We start from the raw sequence: 16,377 nt of genomic DNA, 5'->3' as shown, positions 1-16,377 counted from the left end.
ATATTTCATTCTGTTTTTAATGGCTGCTTAGTACTTTTACATATATTTATATATCACACCTCCTTAAGCCAGTTGTCTGTTGACGGGCACTTGGGTTGTCTTCATGTCTTGGCTGTTGTAAATAGTACTGCTATGAACATTGGGGTGCACGTATCTTTTCTAATTAGAGTTTTTGTTTTTCTCTGGGTGTATACCCCCAGCAGTAGGATTGCTGGATCATGTGATAGCTTTGTTAGTACTTTTTTAAGAAACCCGCATACTGGTGTCCATAGTGGTTGAACCAGTTTACATTCCCATCTACAGTGAATGAAGGTTCTCTCTCCACACCCTCCATAGCATTTCTTATTGGTAGTTTTTGATGATGGCCAGTCTGATCAGGGTGTGGTGATACCTCGTAGTTTTGATTGGCATTTTTCTAATTAGTAATGTTGAGCATCTTTTCATGTGCTTATTGGCCATTTGTTTATTTTTTTTGTAATAAATGTCTGTTTAGATCCTTTGCTCATTTTAATTTGATTATTTGTCTTTTTATTGTTGAGTTTTTTATTTAAAAGCTTATTTAACAGTTCTGTAAATATTTTATTTATAGAACTTTATTTAAGAGTTCTGTAAATATTTTGGATATTAGTGAAAGTCACTCAGTTGTGTCTGAGTCTGTGACCCCATGGACTGTAGCCTGCTTTGTTCCTCTGTCCATGGAATTCTCCAGGCCAGCATACTGGAGTGGGTAGTAGTTTCCTTCTCCAGGGGATCTTCCCAACCCAGGGATCAAACCCAGGTCTCCCGCATTGCACAGTGTATTCTTTACCATCTGAGCCACCAGGGAAGCCCAAAAATACTGGAATGGGTAGCCTATCCCTTTTCTAGGGGATCTTCCTGACCCAGGAATTGAACTGGGGTCTCCTGCATTGCAGGAGGATTCTTTACCAGCTGAGCTACCAGGGAAGCCCAAGTTTGGATATTAGATCTTTATTAATTAGATATATGATTTGATATTCTCTCATTCTGGGGTTATCTCTTAACTTGCTTGATAATATCATTGGAACACAAGTTTTTAACTTGATGAAGTCCATTATATCTATTTTCTTTCTTCTGTTGCTTGTGCCTTTGATGTCATATCTAAAAATCTATTGCTTAATCCAAGGTCGTGAAGATTTACTCCCATATTTTAAGAGTTTTAGCAGTTAGGTCTGTGATAGTTAATTTTAGCGTAAGGTGTAAGAAAGGGATCTAACCTCTGTCTTCATTTCTTCATCTCCTCCTCCTCTCAGTCCTTGGTAACCACCAATCTACTTTCTACCTCTGTGGATTTACTCTTCTGGGTGTTTCATATAAATCATACATGTGACCTTTTGTGTCTGGCTTCTTTCATTTAACATGTTTCAAGGGTCATTCATATTGTGGCCTGTATCTGTACTTAATTCCTTTCTATTGCTGAATAATATCCCATTGTATAGATATACTACATATAGTCCATTTTGTTTATCCATTCATCTCCTCGTGAATATTTGGGTTTTGGTTTATTGTTTTTTAATCCTATTACTTCAAGACTTTTGACCTTACATATCAGCATGCTTCTTTAGATATAAATTCACAAATACAAGAAACAAAAAGGAAGAGCCTATACTTCTCACTCTTAATTAAGAGTAATGACAAAAATATGCAACAATTTTCTATTGACCACCAAGAAATCACTTTGTATTAGTGTCTTTTGCCTGTTATTTATTTTATAGCCTTTATGTTTTGTAAGTTGCTTAATATCCACTGCCTCATTTAAGCATCACAAGAACATTAACAAGCACACATAGGGCATTTAAAAAATTGTTCTTGTTTTTCAGGAGAGAGTATTATTGATGGTTGTCACTTACCCAAAGTTGTGTAGCACTTAAGTGGCCAAGTCTAATGTAACTATAATCTTTTGCCTCTAAATCATGTTGTTTACTAATAACAATATGTTCCTACACAAAGAATTTTAGCTATTATGCTCTGAGTCAGTACACTGAATTCTTGCTGTTAACCTAAATTATTCAATGAAAGATATTGTGCATACTTATTCTTTTTATATCACAATTGAAAATTAACCTAAAATATAGTTTTAACCCCAGTTATAGTATTGGTATTAAGAGCTAGGGATCATCTCTGTAACTGAGAATTTTGTTTTCTGGTGGAAAAAAGCCAACACAAGAGGGGCCATATGCATTTTCAGTTTTATTTAGTAGTATATACTTTAGTGTATCTATGTTAACTATAGGCTTTCAATAAAGTGTTTGTTGAGTGAATAACTGAGAGGATTTATATTGTATTGTACTATCTGTGTGACATTACTAAATATTATCATAAATTGCCACTGAACATTCCAATTAATCTTACAAGTTTTGAATGAACACAGTAATAAAAGTTTTCATAGTCTAACACATATTTAATAGAGTACCACTTATTTTTGTTATCTTATTAAAATCGCAGATATTATTTAATCTTTATTGAGCAGATGAATAAGCCAAGACATAGAAAAGCTTAGTAACATGCTAGGTGGCAACCCAAGCCAGAGAGTCCTCTTATGTGGGTTTCATACAGCTGCACTGAGTTATAAAAGTAATTAAAATTTAATTATCTTAAAATAACCTAATATCGATAAGATGTATTTAATAGCTTGCGATTTGGTAGAGCCTGTCTTTGAGGTGTGATTATATTAACATTTCTGTCATTCTAAATTGATATTTGTGTTTTACTACTTCTAAAGTTATATATTGTTCAGATGCCTTCATGTGTGTCTGATTAAATTTTATTCTACTCATCAGCTCCGTATTCTTCCTACTTTGATCCTCTGTTCTTATCAGAAATTTATATATGGGTTTTTAAATGTCATTAAACATCAGTCATCTCATGTTGTTTGGATCAGGAATTTTCCTAGATCAGCAAAACATCTTTTTTCAAAATTGCCAAAGCTCTAAGATACATGGTCATTTTCAACTTAGCAGATACTTTGATTGTCCTTTTAGGTGTTGACAGCTCTTCTGCGACAAGCAGCGCTTCCCCAGTGCCCAGCAGTTACGACGCTCTAGAAGGAGGCAGCTATCCAGGTGACTTGTTTTGTGCGTAGTTGAAGTCTATTTGAAAAGTTACTGACCATCAATTACTTTCAAACATGAACACTTACTGTACATAATTAGCAGGCTATATTTTTAACAGAGAAAGGAAACATTTTCCTGTTATTTTCAGCCTTAATTTCATGGTGTAATTGTCATGTAACAACTATGGATGCTGTCTCTGGGAGGCCTAAGGAAATGTAGTATTTGATTTTTGTTACCATGCTCTTTACCCTTTTCCTCTTCCTAGAAGACTTAATACTGAATAATTTTTCTCTTCTTTCCCTTCTTTTTTATGCTAGTAACGCCTTTAAATTTATATTTCTGTTCTCATGCTTAGGTCCTTGAATTTCTTCCAACTAGCCTCTGAGTATAAAGTCTTGGACTCTTTCCTCCCTCTATGGCTCCTGCCTGCCTCCACAAGTAAACAGATTAACCAATTTGGGGGTAGGTTTTGGAGGCATTACTTTTAACCATATCTGGAAATAATTTTGGTCATCATGTAGGAGCAAGAGTGGTGGATAGCGTTCAAAAATCTAAAATTCGACTTCTATAATGGATAGTTGTTTCATTCTAGCGTCTTGTACTGTTATTTTCCTTATTTGCCTGTCTCCTAACACCAACAGCCTGACAACCACACCTGACCGTCTGCCTTTTCTTTTTAATGATTCCACATTTAAGACTAACAAAACAACTTTTTGTGCTCTTCTCTTTCTTATCACATTGGTAATTATCCAGGATGAAGCTTAAGTGAAATTGGAATGTGCTGGACTTCACACACTGTCTTGCTATCACTGTCATATGAATCAGTAGAAAACTTCAATTTTCTCAGCTTAATATAGAGTTCCCTTTTAATATTTCAAGAATACTTAAATGAGCTACTCAGTCTTTGTGGTTAAGGGCTTTTTCTCCTAGGAATCTGTGGATCTGTGTGTATGTGTATGGGTGAGAAGTTGTGGACCATTCCAGAAGCAATCCCCATTATCAGTATATTCTAGAAGAGTCACTTCATTCACTAAAAGATGAAAACTATAACTATAGTATTTCATGAGCATCAGGTTAGCCCGAAGTAAAACATCCAATGTAGTGGAGTTAAAAGATGGTGGCCTTAGAGTTAGATCTTGCTGTGTTTGTCTGTATTCATGTAATCAGCAGATCTTAATCTTGTTATGGACTGTGCCTTGACAGTAAGTGAATGACCCTGGGCAAGTTTTCTGGCTATTTGTGCTACACCAAAATTAAGGAAAGATGAGAATCTGTCAGAGTAAGATTAAGTGAAATAAGTCTGTATGTCAGATACTAGATAGGTCTTAGGGACTGTAGAGATGTATGAAATATTGTCCCTTTCCTAAATAAGGCGAAAAGCATTGGACCCTCATATTTAGGACTCCAGTTCTTCATTTCTTAAGCTGATGACTCTTGCTGTGTTAAGAGACCCTTCTATTAATACTTCTATTCCTATCACCGTCAGGAGAGACAAGCAGGAAATCTAAGGAAATGACATGACGTTGATGCTTTTGTCCTTTTAAGAATGTCCAGGAAGGTCTCTTCAAAAATGAGAGCTAATAGAGTCAGTATAAGGATGGGATTCCTCAGTAAACTTTGAAAAAATAAATTTATTAAAGTCAGATGCTTTTAAGAATTTTTTTTGCAGAATCTGATTGCTAGTGAAGAATATAATTTTTATATGAAAAACAGATTAAAATACATATATTTTATTTTTTAAAAAAACTTTTTATTTAGTTTTGGAGTATAGCTGATTAGCAATGTTGTGAGAGTTTCAGGCGGACAGGGAAGGGACTCAGCCATATATATACATGTACCCATTCTCCCCCTAACTCCCCTCTTGTCCAGGCTGTCACATAACATTAAACAGAGTTCCATGTGCTGTTCAGTAGGTCCTTTTAAATATAACAGTGTAAAATACACATATATTTTAGATTTAACTTTAAAAATAAGACTAACAGGATAACAAAATGTTAATAATGGTTTTGTGCAGTAGAGTAATAGGCTTTCTTTTGTTGATGTTACTCATATATGATAATTAAATTTTCTACAGTTATTTTTCCCCTACAGTTTTCATCAAGTTTTAGTTTCTGTTTTAAATTTAAATGAAGGAAAAGCATTCCTTCATTAAATCTCATTTGGCCTCTGTTATATACCAGACATTGTTTGAGGAGCCGGACACTGTTCTAGACACTGTCTTTCACAGTTTCACAGTTCGCCTCTGAAAATAAAGCAGACTTCTGGGGGACTGTGGAGATAGGCCACTTCTTCCATGGGTCTTTTTTTTTTTTTAAATAAATGTCAAGGTCAGATAAAAAAGCAAGTTGGAGAAGAGAGTAATTGACACTCTTTTTATTGCTTTGCTTTGTTTTCTGCTTCTTAGCCCCATTTCTGCTGAGAGAATAAAGGGAAAAAATAACTTTTCATATATATAAATATATATTTATATTATAACATATTCTATATTGTATTTATTATATACATTTAATATGTTATCTGTTAGTAATATCAGCTGCAGTATGTGTCAGTGAAATGATACAAGATGGAGTTTTCCTGTAATACATTTGTGAAAAAAAATAAAGATGGAGTAGGAACATGTGAAATAAGATTAGCAAAATATTTAAAGCTAAGTAATGGATATATGGGTTTATTATTTTGTTCCATTCTTGTGTACAGTCACAATTTCTCATAATAAAAAGTTTTAATAAAGGAAAGTGTCAAAAGTAGTGGCTCACCCAGGCGTCTTTGTGGAGTGCTGCTTTTCAGTAAACACCGTGCTTTTTCCTTTGTTAGATGTGCTTTCCTCATCAGCAAGTAGTCCTGCTCCTGACCCCGCTCCTGACCCTGCTCCAGCGCCAGCTCCAGCTGCTCCTCAGCCTTCAAAAATGCCTAAGCCATTTGGGTATGGTTATCCGACTCTTCAGCCTGGGTATCAGAATGCCACAGCACCACTTAATTCTGGAGGACCACCCGGTAGTCCAGTGTATTCTGGATTCCAGCAGTATGCTCAAGTATGTATTTAGTCATATAAAGTTATATAAAAATTGTGAAACGTAGCAATTCTGACAAGTCCCTGGTGATTCAAATGGATCATAGGTGCTAATATAGATAAGCCTAGATTAAACATGCACAGACTTTGATTCCAGTTTGTATGTGTGTGTTTATGTGTGTATGTATACAGAGAAGAAGATAAAACTGATTTTTCTTTTCTGCCTTGTACTTTTATTTTTCAGAGCCTCTGTAATGTGCAGATATTCATTCTATGATCAGGAAATTAAATCTTATTTTAAATTTTGTATTACTAAGCTGGCTTTCTCAAAAACTGACATGATATAAATGTAGTTTGGGATTTTGGTTTCACCACTCAACTTGAAGAAGTCTCTGTGACGTATAACTAAAATTGGTAAAAGCTTCAACAAATGCTCATTAATACATTTGTTCATTATTTTTGACTTGACCTTTCATGGAGTTACCTCTTAAATACCCTAGCAGTTTATTAAAAGAACAATAAGTATTTTGCATTTATACTTGTTGAGAGAAAGTAAAATATAAGGAAACAGTTTAAATGACAAAAGCATTCTACTTATAATAAAAAACTGCTCTCAGTAGACTGACTTTACAGAGATTTCATCTTATGGTGAACTGATGAAAATTAGAGAAGAAAAAAAACATTTCTTCCTGGAATTTAATTTTAGAATTAAAGTACTGAAGGAAGAAGGAGACTGGGAAAGGCACTGGAGAAATATGGTTGGTTAGTTCAGGTTTCCCTGCCTTCCGTTTTGTTAGATTTTCTTTAGGGCTATATTGGTCCAAATGGAATTCCATTTCAGGATAAGTGGACAATAATGATTTAAGTACATAGCAAGGATGTGCATTTAAATTCTTATCTGTCTACTTAAAAAAAGATTATAGATTGTAATCTAATATTAACATTAACAAGCTAATTTTAAAAGAAGCCATTTATTTTTCAAGTCCTATTTAGAATAGGAGTATTCTACTTTAAATAGCTTTCTGTAGTAAAGTTGAAAAGTGAAAGTGAAAGTCGCTCAGTCAGGTCCGACTCTTTGCGACCCCATGGTCTATACATTCCATGGAATTCTCCAGGCCAGAAGACTGGAGTGGGTAGCCTTTCCCTTCTCCAAGGGGATCTTCCAAACCCAGGGATCGAACCCAGGTCTCCCACATGGCAGGCAGATTCTTTACCAGCTGAGCTACAAGGAGTAAAATTGAAATGACTCTAAATATTGCATTTAGTACAACCCAGTGGGAGGGCCCTGAATCTTAAGGGCTTTCTTGGTATTCATGTATTTGAGATGACCTTTACTAAGTAGAGGGAAACCCCAGTGGTTGCCCTTCGAGGAAGAAAAAAACTTAAAATTCATTTTTCAGAGTTGAAAAACAGAAAAAGTTGATGTTTTAAAAAGAAGGGAGTTCCCTCAGTCCAGTGTTTGAGACTTGGTGCTTTCACTGCCTTGGGCTCAGGTTCAGTCACTGGTTGGGAAAATAAGATCCCACAAGCCACGTTGTATGGCCCAAAAAAACCCCCTAAAAATTAAAAAATAAATTAATTTTAAGAGAAAAATTAGAAAAATATTTTAGGGCTTCCCTGGTGGTTCAGAGGTTGAGAATCTGCCTTATAATGCAAGGGACACAGTTCAGTCCCTTGTCCAGGAATATCCCATATGCCAAGGAGCAACTAAGCCCGTACGTTACAACTATTGAACCTGGGTGCTGAGAGCCTGTGCTCCAAAACAGGAGAAGCCCCCGCAGTGAGAAGCCCTTGTACCACAACTGGAGAGTGGCCCCCGCTCACCACAACTAGAGAAAGCCCATGTGCAACAGCAAAGACCCATCACAGCCAAAAATTTTTTTTAAATCTTTAAAAATATATATTTTAGTGAATATGTAAAAAAAAAAAAAAGATACAGATACAGTATGGCTTTTTTTAAAAAATTAAAAAGCGGTGCATGAGCACTTGTAGGATGATGCAGATAAGCAGAAAAGAAGAAAATAAATACCAGCCAGTATTCCCACCATCAAGATATAAACAGTAACACTTGCAGTTTGTCCTTCCAGGTTTCTTGCTATATGCATCTAGGGGAGAAAGCCAGTAAAGGAGCTGGGCATCTAAATGACTTATTTACACAGACAAGTTGATAAATATGAGCTTCATTTTACATTTTTTTAAAAAATCCTTGAACAGCATGAGAGGGAACCTTTCCATATTATTTTATACCTTTCCTCTAATAGCCGTGTAATGTTTTATAATCGCCCAGCCTACTGCTATTGGTCATAACTGAGCGTCAAAATCAACATGTACGAGTGTGCACAGACCGTTGTGCATTTGTCTCATTATTTCCTTAGATGAAATTTCTTCAGGCAAGATTAGTCAATCACAGCTGCTAATACCTTAGAATTTCTCCCTGCTTATGCATTCAGTGAAAACTGAGTTTCTTCTATGTGACAGCCCTACTCTAGGCACTGAGGCTACTAGAGGAAGCCAAGTGAACAAAACCGAGTTCCTTCTCTCAAGAAACTTGGTGGGAAGGCTGGACCAATAGGACAAAAGTAAATCCATAAATTAACAAGCTGATTTCAAACAATTACAAATGCTGTGAAACAAGATGAGTTGAAGAAATTGCAGGGCTTGGGTATATAGAGTAAACAGGAAAGCCCTCACTGTAGAAGTTAAGTTTAGTTAATATTTGAATGACAGGAAAAGCCAGACAAGGATAAATATGAGGGTAGAGAACTTCAGGCTGAGGAGACATATACAGAAACGTAAGGCAGAGGCAACTTTGACGTGTTTCAGAACTGAAGTCCCAGTGTGGCTCTAGCTCAGCTGGCAAAAGGAAGAATAATAGTAATAAAATCAGAGAGTTTGGGAAAGACCATAGTCAGAAACTTGAGTTTTACACCAGTGCAGAGGAAAGACATAGGAGATTTTATGGAATGGAATGAAATCTGGTTTATGTATTTAGAGAATCATTTGGCTACTAAGTGAAGAACGGATTAGGGATGGGAGTATTTGAAAAGATAAAAATGGAAACAGGGAGACAGATGGAAGCTTTGCATCATCCCAGAAATAGATGATTATGCTTTGTTCTAAGGTGGCATTGGCAGAGATAGTAAAAAGTGGATGGATAAGGGATATCTTTTGACTGATGTGGTGGGTGAGAGAAAGGAAGCATTAAGGATAACTCTTAGGTTTTTGGCAGGACAGCTGGATAGAAGGTAGTGTATTTATTTAGATGAAAGACAGAGGAATAGTTCTGGAAATGGGAATCAACTTTTCCAGATTAATTTAAAATGCCCAGTAGACATCCAAGTGGAGATGTCTAGCAGACAGTAGTTTTTGGTGCTCAGATATGAAGAAATAATGTACCAATTAATATTCCTAGCAAAAGTGTCTATGACTGCACTTCTCAGTATGCCAAGAATTATTTTTTTGTAAGCAAAAATGTTTTACTATTGTCATAATTATTAGTTGTGTTTCTTTACTGAAATCCTTGTTCATATTCTTTCACCATTATTCTGTTCAGGTCCTTCTGGTTTGTAAAAGCTGTCTGTAATAAGTACATTAACCTTTTTTTGTCTAATTTATATTATAGTTTTTTTCCCCCCAGCTTGACATTTGTTTTCAATTTTAATATTTTTTAATACATTAGAGAAATGTTTATATAGTCATATTATAATTTCTTTTGTTTTTACCTTTATATCCTTAAAAGTCTTTCAATATTAAGATAGGAAAAATTCCCTCTGTATATTTTAGTTCTTTGGTGACTTTACTTTTGCATCTTTTAAGGTTTTATTTTGGTATATAAATATAAATCTCATTCTCTCTCCAAAATAGTTCTAATTTCACTGATATTAAATAATCTGTTCTTTCTTATTGATTAAATATTCTACCTTTATTTTATATCCTAAATTCTTAAATTTAAATTCTAAATTCTTATCCTAAACTTGGGTCTGTTTGGGGTTTTCTCTTATACACTGTTACTAATTCATATAATCATTTTTCTCCCCTCCTTTACAGCTCTACTGTAAACTCAGAGAATCCCTTTTATTATGCAGGGCTTTTTTCCTTTTGCTTAGCTTCAGCAGCTTCAATTACTATCAACAATTTGCTCTACTTGTTTTACCTATCCTCAACACGCACACACACATGCACGTGCACACACATGCACACACACACACACACACACACACACACACCCTTTTCTTGCAGAGGGTCTTAAAGCTAACCCTGGGCAGGGCAAAGCAGGGAGATGAAAAAGATAATTTCTTGCAAACTGTAATACCACTATTAGAGCCAACAAAATTAACAGTAATTTCTAAATGTCGTTTAAAATTCAGTCAGCTTTCAGAGTTGCCTGGTAGTTTCCAGGTTGCTATTCTGTAGTTGGTTTGTTCAAATCAAGACTCACTAATTGTATTAGCGTTATGTCTCTTAATTCTCTTTTTAACTCTAACACAAAACTCTGCCCCTATTTTTTGTGCCTTTGATCTTTTGAAAAAAACTAAGTCTCTTGATCTATAGACTGTCCCACATTCTGAATTTGACTAATTGCTTCTTGTGGTATCATTTGACTTGTTCCTCTGTTTCATTTTCTGTGGACTAGAAATTAGATCCAGTGGCTTGATTAAATTCAGTATATTACTTCATTTATTTATTTTGTAAGCCAAAATATATATTCTGATTCTGTGTACAACATAATAATACCTGGGTATCTCACTTGAGTGGTGCTAAGATAGATTAGAGGGTTCATTTGGTGACAGCCTGATCTTTTCATTGTGAAGTTCCTCGTTAAGCTTTCACTCATCTCTTGGTATCTGTTTGTCATCTATTCCAGATGACCATTACTTGTATCATTTATTCCCATATGGGTTGTAAAATAGTGATTTTCCTGACTTTATCATTCTGTACTGATTAGCTGGAATTCCTCAGTATGTTCACATAATGGAGTGTTTGATAACTATACAAAAGAATGTGGAGAATCTCTATATACAGATGTAGAGTTACTGCTAGCACTTTTTTTTAGGTGAAAAGGTCACATTTAGAGCAGTATATATATTAGTTTATATTGTATTATTAAGAAGAGACAATGGAAGGTAAGACCAAAAGCTAATAGTTAGCTTAGGGAGAGGGATCAAGAGTGAAACAAGATATTTCTGAATTATTGTAAAGTTTTGACATTAAAACTACATAAATTTTATTCAAAAAAACATAAAATGAATGAAAGATAGAAAGCAATCCTTGAAAATTAAAATCAAACAAAAAGAAGTGAACCAGTCTATCAAATTGAATACATTCTGATATAGAAAAAAGTATTGTTTTAACAAATCTTAAAACTCAGTATTTTGTATGTTCTGAATGGAAAATAATCTAAGGACAAAAGAACTACAAAGAAATCTTTAAGTAACCTTACACTTATAATAATATTAGTGTTGTTATATTGGAACTATCTAGGATATTGTAGGATGAAACGAATAAGGCTATTATCAGAGCTTCCCAGATGGCTCAGTGATAAAGAACCCACCTGTCAACACAGAAGATGGAGTTTGATCCCTGGGTTGGGAATTTCCTGTGGAGGAGGAAATGGCAACTTACTCCGGTATTCTTGCCTGGAATATTCCAGGACAGAGGAGCCTGGCAGGTGCAGTCCATGGGGATGCAGGGTTGGACTTGACTGAGCACATATGCATAAGGCTGTTACCATTAGAATTCAAGATTTTCAGCAAAAGAGAAGAGCGATATAGGCATAAAATCAAAAAAATTAAAATGCCATTACCTAAAATTGAATTGGAAATGTCAGTGTGAACTCATTATTTTTTTTTTTTCTTCTATGATTTCTGTCTCTATTGTAGAAGTCTGGAAGTAATAACAACACAATAACAATGTTATCTAGATTATGGTCTCTAGATACCATCCCAATTTAAAAGGAACCAGGAATCTTTTTTGGATAAATGGCTAATTTCAGTTCTGAAGGGGGAGTGATACAGAATGTCATGCCAGAAAACAAGGAAACTAACAGAGACAACGGGTTCATATCAGAAGGACACTGGAATCAGCTGCAGGGGGCTGTCACTGGCAAAAGATTGGGTAGTGTGGGCTTCAGAGTGAATAGTAACTACAGTTCAAGTCACTCTCAGTTAATAAGAGCCATGACTTCATAATAATACTAAAAATATAAAAGGAAACAAAAACTAAGCAAGCAGAATTCATGGAACATCATTATCATTCCTATGGCAGCAACACATTGTGAAAATTGAAAAACTTTAAGCATTTATCCTGCCTTTCCAGTATGAAAGGTATTCAGAGAAACCAAATTCTTGATGTTGAAAAGCATTGTCGAAATTTTGTTGTTTAACCATTCACATAAGGTTTAAATTTTTTCAGTATTTTTGCTTTGAGTTTTTTAAAGAGTGCTTTAAACTGAGCTGCCCAATTAGGTTTTTCTGTTACAAAGCTAGATTTCAAATTTTATCTTCTTGCTTTCCTGTATGTTAATTTCCTATACATAGTATAAAAATTGTATTCAGGTTTGATACATTGTTCTTTTGTGTTGTTTCAAATTGCCCTTTCAGCAGTATCCTGGTATGAACCAGCTGTCCTCCAGTCTGGGAGGATTGAGTCTCCAGAGTTCTTCACAGCCAGAAAGCTTGAGACCTGTCAACCTTACTCAGGAGAGGAATATTTTACCTATGACTCCTGTTTGGGCTCCTGTACCCAACTTGAATTTAGACCTCAAGAAATTAAACTGTAGCCCAGAGTAAGTATTTATAATCTTTAGTAAGTAAAACCTTGTCAAAAACATTACATGACTTTCAAACATAGTAAAAATACTGTGAGTATTAATTCCTTGACTGGAAGTTTTCTTAATGGGAACTCTTGTAATTTAGTTTGTGTAGAAATTCTAGATGTAAAATTTAGTTTAAATCATCGGTTCCTGTCCTCTTTGTTGCTGCTGCTGCTGCTAAGTTGCTTCAGTCGTGTCCGACTCTGTGCGACCCTAGAGACGGCAGCCCACCAGGTTCCCCCGTCCCTGGAATTCTGCAGGCAAAAACACTGGAGTGGGTTGCCATTGCCTTTGTTGCTATCAAGTCATAATTCCCTATTATCTAATGCTAGGGAAAGTTTATTCTATTTTAGTGAAGGGTTTTAGAAACCCAAATCTAACTATATTTTTCTTAAATTTCTTTTTCCTCACTTTTCACCAGTAGTAACTTCTGATGCCTTTTAAATTAGGTGAAATCTTAATTTAATGCAATTCAATCTCTGCTTGAAAAGGATACAGATTAGATAAGTAGTTTTATTTCAAAATTTTCTTTTCCCACTTAGTGTTGAATGAGAAGACCCTTACCCCAATGTGTATTTATCCATTTATTTAGCCTGAATATTGATTTGGATTTTCTTTATTGAGTATTTCCTCACCTCACGGAGAAGTTTAGTTGGCAGCCTCCATCTGATGGCCACAAGCCACTGGTGTATGCTGAGCTCTGTTACTCAGCTCGCAATGCCCCCCAAACCAAAATTTCTCTGTTAGTGCCTGCTTTCTGTTTTTCTGTCTCCTAAGTCTAGAATGTTTCTCTCTACCCAGACACCGTCCTGCTTCTGGAATCTCTCCTCATAAACTCTGATTCACAGACAACACTGTCTTCCTTGCATTAGAATTAGTGTTCTTTAGAGGCAACATATATATATGTATTTTTAAGGCAATAGTTTTCTAGCTTAAAAAAATTAAAAAGCTGTATGTATGTTTAAGGCAATAGTTTTCTGGCTTAAAAAAAAAAAAAAAGCTAACAAGTTCCTCTCTTTTTAACCAAAGTCTTACATAAATTTCTAATACAGGAAACAGAAAATGGAGGTGCTTTGAGGGTCCACCTCTTCCACCACACCCTACACCAGTCCCCAGTCAATGCCTAAGGTAGTGCCAAGACCATTTCTATAAAAATGCATAACCATTGATACCAGATTGAAAGTAGCTGCCCAAACTACGTGTAAGTTGCTATCAGGTCAATAAGTATGTGAATTATGGCCCTGTACTATGAATGATTAAGCACACCCCCCCTGCCCCCCGCCAAGTAGGTAAATACAGTATATGTTTTTGTGTAAGAGATCACATAAATAGGGAATAGTTCTATGTTTCTACTCAATTATGTGTAAAATACATAAAATACCTCGTACCTAAATAGCAGAGTATTAGGCTTTAGAGCATAGATTTAGAGTTTGACAGACCTAGGTACTTATCGTGGTTCCACTCAGTGTCTCAAATCTGTGTTGTCAACTGTATAACAGGAATAGTAATTGTGTCTGCATATTAAGATGAGTCATTCAGTATTTCAGTCAGTTCAGTTCAGTCACTCAGTCGTGTCCGACTCTGTGCGATCCCATGGACTGCAGCATGACAGGCTTTCCTGTCCATCACTAACTCCTGGAGCTTGCTTAAACTCATGTCCATCACGTGAGTGATGCCATCCAACCATCTCACCCTCTGTCGTTCCCTTCTCCTGCCTTCAGTCTTTCCCAGCATCAGGGACTTTTCCAGTGAGTCAGTTCTTCGCATCAGGTGGCCGAAGTATTGAAGCTTCAGCTTCAGTCCTTCCAATGAATATTCAGGACTGATCTCCTTTAGGATGGACTGGTTGGATCTCCTTGCAGTCCAAGGGACTCTCAAGAGTCTTCTCTAACACCACAGTTCAAAAGCATCAATTTTTCGGCACTCCGCTTTCTTTATAGTCCAACTCTCACATCCATACATGACCACTGGAACTGAATGCTTTCTAAATTAGGTGCCAGACACTGTTTCTAGGTGCTGGGAATGAAGCGGTAAACCAAACAAAGTTCTCAGTCTCGTACAGCCTGTATCCTATTAGGGAAGACACACTGTGAATAATCAAACCAATGGGTATGCACTGTAATCTCAGAATAACTGAAGTAGGGAATAGAAAGGATTGAGGTTGATTACTTTTAATTGAAGAGTCAGGATAGATTTTCCCAAGGAGTTAACATTTGAATAGAGGTCTGAATGAAATGAGAGAGCAAAATGTGACTCTGGAAAGAGAATGCTAAGCTGCATGAACAACAAATGCAGTGGTCCTGAAGCAGAAACCAGCTTGGTGTGTTCGGGGAACTCACCAGTGTGGAGTCAACCCATATCTGGATTATCTCTACATACTGTCAACCACTCTTCTTAAAATTCCTGTCACCGTTTCCAGCACCTCTGCTTTGTATCTCTGGTTGCTCCTTTATTGATTCTGTGTCTACTGATCTCAAGCACTAGTCTGTGAGAGGAATAGTGCTGGGGTGACACAGTGAACAAAAGGTTGCTGATAGAGAAGATAAGGTGCACAACTAAAGCAGGTCAGACTAACTGATGCCATAGAAGCATAAGTAGACCTCAGAGCACAGAGGAAGAAGTCTTTCCTTCTGACTTGTGATCAGGGTGAGGGTGGTTTCACAGGAAGCTAGAACTCTGATGAGTCTTAGAAAAAGGAGGCATTCAACAAGTGAAGGATGCACAGTAGAGCAGGAGCCGCATCCTTAAGATGCAAAAGTACCTTTTCACTCATGTTTTCTGCCCCCTCCTGTTCACGCCCTGATGGTCATACTAGAGTTACTGTGTTTTCCTGAGTGTGTTGTACTTTTTCGCCATGAAAATGTTGAGTCCTTAATTTGCATCTTTTGACATATAAATTACATATATACCTGTTAAGTCATCAGGACCCTCATAGTTCTGTAGTATGTCCAGTGATTTTCACGTATCCTCTTGACTGTCTAGCTGTCTGCAAGTATCCACATCAGTATTAATATTTTTCCTGATAGCTAACATAGTCCCTTTTGTTTCTGTCTTTACAGTTCATTTCGGTGTACTTTAACAAATATTCCACAGACACAGGCGTTACTGAATAAAGCTAAGCTTCCTTTAGGATTGTTATTACATCCCTTCAGAGACCTAACGGTAAAGTAACATATTTTAAGGTATTTGTGGGTGTTGACCTCTGTACTTATGTGCAAGATGTTTGGATTGTATATTTTCTTAGAATGTTTATTTCGTTTTATTGAAGGTAGAATTAATTATTTCAGTTTCGATACAACAAACGTTTTCTGTCACCTGCTGACAGGAGCAAAAACATAGAGGCAGATAATTGCGGTGCAGGATGACTAATACCTGTAACTAATCAGAATCTGTGACGTAGTTAGGTAATGAACACAGTACTGGAGGGGTTTCCTCTGGGTACAGTAGCAGGTGTTTTCTACAACAATGAGATCTGAGCTGGGTTT

At 36.1% G+C, this 16,377-nt stretch overlaps 1 protein-coding gene across 4 annotated transcripts in view; it reads left to right on the top strand.

Moving 5' to 3' along the window:
* SEC24B (SEC24 homolog B, COPII coat complex component) overlaps positions 1-16,377 on the top strand; it is an 80,373-nt gene that overhangs the window by 44,818 nt on the left and 19,178 nt on the right. For 2 of the 4 annotated variants that reach the window (XM_025290308.3, XM_006052214.4), the window contains 4 exons: positions 3,000-3,080; positions 5,886-6,103; positions 12,684-12,865; positions 15,952-16,054. In XM_025290308.3, the coding sequence (XP_025146093.3) occupies positions 3,000-3,080; positions 5,886-6,103; positions 12,684-12,865; positions 15,952-16,054 (584 nt within the window). Of the gene's footprint in view, positions 1-2,999; positions 3,081-5,885; positions 6,104-12,680; positions 12,866-15,951; positions 16,055-16,377 lie in introns of all 4 variants that reach the window. The other 2 variants (XM_006052215.4, XM_006052213.4) reach the window with 1 other exon arrangement.

The sequence above is a fragment of the Bubalus bubalis genome, chromosome 7, assembly GCF_019923935.1.
Source record: "Bubalus bubalis isolate 160015118507 breed Murrah chromosome 7, NDDB_SH_1, whole genome shotgun sequence".
Classification (NCBI taxonomy): Eukaryota; Metazoa; Chordata; class Mammalia; order Artiodactyla; family Bovidae; genus Bubalus; species Bubalus bubalis.
Note: the sequence above shows the minus strand (reverse complement) of the source record. Positions and strands in the feature narration are given on the sequence as shown.